Source organism: Juglans microcarpa x Juglans regia, chromosome 8D (assembly GCF_004785595.1).
Source record: "Juglans microcarpa x Juglans regia isolate MS1-56 chromosome 8D, Jm3101_v1.0, whole genome shotgun sequence".
NCBI classification, from domain to species: Eukaryota; Viridiplantae; Streptophyta; class Magnoliopsida; order Fagales; family Juglandaceae; genus Juglans; species Juglans microcarpa x Juglans regia.
Window position 1 is genome coordinate 28,151,268 of NC_054608.1, and position 6,262 is coordinate 28,157,529.

At 37.0% G+C, this 6,262-nt stretch overlaps 1 protein-coding gene across 1 annotated transcript; it reads right to left on the bottom strand.

Moving 5' to 3' along the window:
- Positions 1–3,443: 3,443 nt before the first annotated feature.
- On the bottom strand, positions 3,444–5,940 carry LOC121242644. The gene is made up of 2 exons (XM_041140555.1): positions 4,738–5,940; positions 3,444–4,469 (listed from the first exon to the last, which is right to left on the bottom strand). Exons 1-2 carry the CDS (start codon positions 5,886–5,888, stop codon positions 3,659–3,661), a joined length of 1,962 nt encoding a protein of 653 aa, XP_040996489.1. The 5' UTR covers positions 5,889–5,940; the 3' UTR covers positions 3,444–3,658.
- Between the last annotated feature and the right edge of the window lie 322 nt (positions 5,941–6,262).

Consider the following 6,262-nt stretch of genomic DNA (forward strand, 5'->3'; position numbering starts at 1 on the left):
GCACGATGATGGTTGGGGCAGCTGTCGAGGACGATGAACTCTCTATGTTGGATGAAGGAGGCTGAAAATGATTTTTATTTTCAGTAAAAAGGACATGCCGATAGAGATATGTTTTGTGGGTTTTGAGGTCAATGCACTTGTATGCATTTTGGGTTGAAGAGTATCCCACGATTAGACATGGAGTAGCTTTGGGTTGAAGTTTGTGGGTATTGTAAGCCCTTGTGAGTGGAAAACAAAGACAGCCAAATTTTTTTAACTTGAGATAATTTGTGGGCTATTGAAATAATGCTTCAAAGGGGGATTTATTGCTTAAAAGAGGTGTTGGTTGACGATTAATGTAGTTGAAAAAGCATAGAGCCAATATGATAAAGGTAATGAAGCATCATGTAAGAGTGTTAGGCCTGTTTCCATTAGGTGACGGTGATGACGCTCAGAAACACCATTTTGTTATGGTGTATGAGGAGCAGTGGTGTAATGACTTATTTCATGGATCGAAAAATATTTTTTTAGAGCAACAAATTCACCAGCATTATCCGAGTAAATGTTTTTTTTTTTTTATTATTGAAATTTGGTTTTCACAAGGTGTTTAAATTACGAAAATATAGTACTAACACTCGGTTTTGTTTCCATAGGATAAAACCAAATATATTTGGTGAAGTGATCAATCAAAATCAAGTAATACTGAGATCTATCAATACCAACAAAGTTAGAAGGGCCCTAAACATCAGTGTAGATCAAATCAAGTGGTGCATGACTTTGTAGACTAGTGGGCCGAAATGGTTGTTTGTGTACTTTATTGACAGAAAAAGAAGTACAAAGATGAGAAACTTTGTCTTTTATGATTGGAAGGGAAAATGAGTTAACAAGATGATGAACAATTTTATGAGATGGATGTCTAAGACGTTTGTGTCACCCATCAATTAAAGTCCGTTCATGCACATTTGCAAGCATTTTTGGAGAAGATTCCACCAGTGATTATGGGAGGATGTAGACACCATTTTCATATGCACCTTTGAGTAGAACCACCCCCATAGTTTGATCCTTAACAAAAAAGAAAGAATGATGAAATTCAACTAAAACATTGTTTTGTTTGGAGAAATGATGAACAGAAATGCGATTTTTACATATGTTAAGAACACAAAGGGTATCATTTAAATAAAATGTGTGGGGATTTAAGAATCAATGAACCAATGTGTGAGATATGTAAACCTGAGTAGTCACCAATAACAACTTTATCTGTGCTATCATATTTAGAATGAACTGATAAATTAACCCAATCTCCAGTGATATTGTAAGATGTTGTTGAGTCAATAAGCCATTTAGTATCCTTGGCTGGTGATGAAATTTAAAATTTGAATATTGGCTCAGAAATCTTATTGCTTCAATATCAAAAATTTTCACACACCTATACAATGATTTATAGAGGAATAAATACAGATTTACAGAGTCTATTCTAAGAAAGAAGGCTAGAATTAAGGCTATAATCTTCTACAGAGTCTATTCTAAGAAAGAAGGCTAGAATTAAGGCTATAATCTTCTAGTTGTTACAAAGTCAATGACTCGTGACTTTATAGCTGTTACAACCAAGATTTGTGCCTATCAATCAACTTGCATGAATTTTTGCTTGATTTAAGTAGTTTCTTTTATAGGCCAAACTCGAAGGCCTACGTGTTTTGTCTGGATCATTTCATAATCATCTGATATGGGCAGATTCGTCCGGATTTTCTGGTTCTAAATGGACCCAAAAAAGATCCGATCGGAATGCACACTCTAGTTAGTACAATCTACCATAAATCATGTACACATGATGTGACGGCATGCAAGGCTCATATATACACTGGTAGAGTTGGCATGACGATCGAGATGGATCAGAGAGGGCAGGGAAGCTGATGATCATTTGTGCGGCATTGATAGAAAGTGACAAATTTTGCTTTCTACAACGCCCAAAGAGAATAAGAATCTGCAGGAAATGAGAGAGAGAGAGATGGTGGCTAGAGAAGGAAAGAAATATATATATATATATATATATATATATGTATGCTTGCGAGGGTACTAGATTAATTCCAGTTAAAATATTTCCATATATATCCCTTCATTGCCTTCATTTAAAAATAATGTGTTTCTCATATCTAGATCATGTTTATACTTTATATAGTAAATGAGAAGTGCTATAACTATAAAAAAAATTTACATAAAAATAATTTCACTGCAAACTAATATTATTTTATGTAATTTATCAGAATTATTTTATAATAAAAATAATTTTATAATCTCTAAAACCACGTGAACCAACGTAAATTCATGAGATTATACAAATTTTTGCGTAATGATCATCTACAGCTAGCTGAGCAGTACTATCAATTCATGGGGTTGTAATTTTATTTTCCATCAGGGAATTAAACATCACATGAATGCTTCAAGATTTCAACACCAACTGACAAAAATTAATAATGTACATGTGCATTGCCAGACTTACACCACGTGCAGCGCTTGTTTCGAGGCCATGCAGTGGTAAAATTGAAAATTCAGGTTATGTTTGGATGTTGAAGTAAATTGAGTTAAGTTGAGTTAAGATAATAAAATATTGTTAGAGTATTATTTTTTAATATTATTATTATTTTAGAATTTGAGAAAGTTAAATTGTTTATTATATTTTATATTAAGATTTAAAAAAATTATAATGATGAATTAAGATGAATTAAGATGACTTATAGTTCCAAACGAAGCTTGTAATCTATCAGAACTAAGAACGAACCGTGAAAGTTCAGTGTCAAATTGAAAATTTTCTTGCTATAAATATAACCCATATGATCTTTTGCAGCGGGATTAACCTCTGAGCATCAATTAGAAAATTATGTTATTTACAAGTCGGGTGTAACGTGTACAGTACCACTTGTGAGACTTTTTATATTGTGAGACCCTTTTTTTTTTTTTTTTTTTTTTTTGTGTGTGTGTAAGCTGACATATTAGACTTAGTTTTATGTCAAGGATGTATTTAGTGTCAATAGAGAACTACCACAAATATAAAAAGATTATACAAAATAAACTCACGAACTAATTATGTGACTTTATGTAATCTATTAGATTTATTTTATAATAAAAATAATTTTATAATCTGACGTATCATATTAAAGTATATCAGTTTGTAGGTTTATTTTTGTATAATCATTTTGTAGTTAAAGTATTTTCTGTGTCCAATTTACAAAGTTTTAAACAGATTAATTATTGGCAAGTAAAACCTGGCCCTTGCCTTATTATATAAACTAAACATTATTAATGATAGTGCTGCATACAAGCTTGAAAGTACAAAAATCATGGTAATTGCCTTTGTTTTTACCACAGTATTTCCCATCAGAACGTATGCATGGCAAAGGGATGACACAGTATTGCCTTATTATCTGTTCCTCTGTCCCAAATATAAGCAGCACAAAGTCCCCACACTAAAGAAACAAAACAAATTCCAACTCAAAATCCATCGCCTTCGAAATTAAAACTTTAAACTCCATCACTTAGGATCACCTTTCTTTCTTTCTTTTATGCAGCAGTATTGTAAGTAGAGTCTCTCTCCAAGTTTTCCTGAGCTCTACCTGCAAGATTGCTATGGTTTTCTATCATTTGCCTAGTCGAATTCAAGGGGTTGTCATGAGGTTCTACTTTGTTACAGAGGGTCTGTAGGCAGTTGTTTTGAAGCATCTGATAATGTTATAGCTGCTGCTGCAGTCATAGTTTGGTATTGAGTAGGCAATGGAGCAGCTTGATGAGTGTAGTACACTTGGTCATTAGGCGAATTGGTGTATTCAAAACCATAATTAGCATTATTTGATGAAGCAATAGCTATGGACTGAGATGGATGTTGCATCTGGGAATACCCCACGTATTGTTGCTGAAACTGGTTAGATGGGACTTGAACCAATTGTGGAGTTGAAGTCAAGGTTGTTCTATAAACACTCCCAACCATTTGATCAGGCGTTGCAGAGGTAGCCGTCTTCGTGGGATAAATGGGTGGGATTGCATCCTTATAAGCTGCATATGCAGTAACCATTGTAGAGTCAGCTATGGCAGAATGCATAGACGTATTGTACTGTTGGGCCTGAGCAGCAGTTGGCATAACATACACAGCATGTTGCTGCTCATTTGCATGAAGAAGTTGCTGCTGAGATGGAGCATACACTGGGTAGTAAGCTGACATTGGAACTTGCTGACCTGTGGCAGGGTGTGGAATGTAATGTGTGCTGGCATGAAAAATCTGTTGTTGTTGTTGTTGTTGCTGCTGCTGCTGATCCAATTGGGGAGGCAACGTGTAGCCAGGATCCTGAACTTGCTGCAGTTGGGCTCGAGAACATGAATCAGGAATGTCACTATTTGTACTTGGGCTATTAGGAGCTCTGCTGTCTCTTGTAGCAACATGACCTTGGTCTTGATAGTACATATGTTTCGATGTGGAGCTTGCGGATGCAATGCTACCATCGCTGCATATAGTTATAACAATCAAAACAGCCATATCAAAAATTTATCATTATTTCGAGATTTACTTCAAATAATTAAATTAACACATTAAAATGTTTGCTTGTGAACTGATCTTTCGAACATGCATATATGTCAAGAAATAAAATGAACTGGAAAATGAGCATGAATATTTAAGCACAATCTGATTGCTCTATCATTGAAACATAGGGCAATAAGAGAAATTAACCATCCCAATGAAGAGAAAGTAGTGTTAATAGAAATGGGCAATACCTAGCTATCGAATCCGGGGAAGGCAAACTATAGCCTCCACCTGCCTTCATATGCATAGGTTGCAGCGGCAATGGAGGCTTTCGAAACCCGACGGCTGGTACCCTCTGATCCGATCGTTCGTCGTCAGAGAAAACTTGATTCACTATCTCATTAGAAACAACCATAGGATTAGTTGAAGCCATATCTGTAGCAGGTGGAGGAACAACATGAGAAGAAAGACCAGAAGCATCGTCTTGCTTCATCCCACTTGTTGCAAAACTCATCTGTGCAAATTGTTCCTCCATCCCAACCTTCTGCTCCTGCAGCACTCTAGCCCCATTGTCCTCGACTCGAACACGAATAGGTGGCAAGTTTGACATTGAAGGTGACGAAGAAGATGAACCATACGAAGAAGTATTCTCTGCCATATTTGAGTCAGGCATGGAATGCACATCATGAACGATATTCTTCACTTGCTTGTTATCACCCAAACTGTCAGCTGCCCGAGCTTCCAAATCAGGGCAAGAATCGCTACCTCGAACCCTATCGAGACTTAACATGCATTCCATTCCCCTGGTAGCTGAATCAGACAACCCCCTAGGAAGCAACCCAGCATTGTTAAGCGCATCAACGAACCACGTCTCAGACTTGGCATCATCGAGGAGCGAGCCCATGGAGGCGACAGTCTCAGGCTTGGAGAAGAAGAGGAACAAACGTAGACGCGAAGTAGGTTTCAAGGAAGAGACTGAGTTTGTACGATCATACTCTTCGATCATGTTGTCGAGATCTTCATCAGTGGTGACAGATATGAGGGAATCAAGGTCTTCATTGGGAAGCTGGTACTTGAGGGTGAAGGGGCGGCCATCGATGAGGGTGCAAGAGAGACGTGTGCAGAGGTCTAAAAGAGAGGAGTTACGGTCGACAACGACAATACGAGTCTCACCACCAACATAGCAGAGGGATTTGTCATGGGGGCGAGGAATGATGTGGCCACCATAGCTGCACATTAGGCGGAGTTTGGCCCCCGGGACAGGAGGGAGAGGCTCGTCGATCCAGCTTGTTTCAGCATTCCGTGAGCGGGGTGAGGAGCCGGTGGAGTCGGGATAGTTGACTTGTAGAGTGGTGGCATTGTTGGTGGTGGTAGGGAGGGGTGGGAGAAGTGGTGGATCCATTGGAGATGAGGCTGTGCTTTTGGACAAAGGAGAGTGGGGTTAACAAATTGAAGTTATTGCTCTTGTGATAGCATTCTTTAATTTTCGTTAAGACTTGGAAGTGAAATTAAAAAGGCGTGCATGTATCTAGGGTTTGATGTTGCCAACTGGCCGGTATGGAGTATTCAATGAGATGAAATAATGGAAAGTACGTAACTTATGTGTATATAATATATATAAGAGTAATATTGTACACTATACTCTCATCTTATTTTGATTATAATATATAATATGTAGCATATTCATTATCAATAGATAATAAAGAAATATATAATAAATGATCATTTAATAGTGATAAATATATCACATCATATTTAATAAAATAATAATATGAT

Bases quoted from the DNA above. Each gene is read 5' to 3' on its own strand.
- LOC121242644 (XM_041140555.1), bottom strand. From the start codon at position 5,888: ATGGATCCACCACTTCTCCCACCCCTCCCTACCACCACCAACAATGCC. The intron at 4,470-4,737 runs GTATTGCCCATT...AACTATATGCAG, and splicing joins TCCCCGGATTCGATAGCTAG to CGATGGTAGCATTGCATCCG.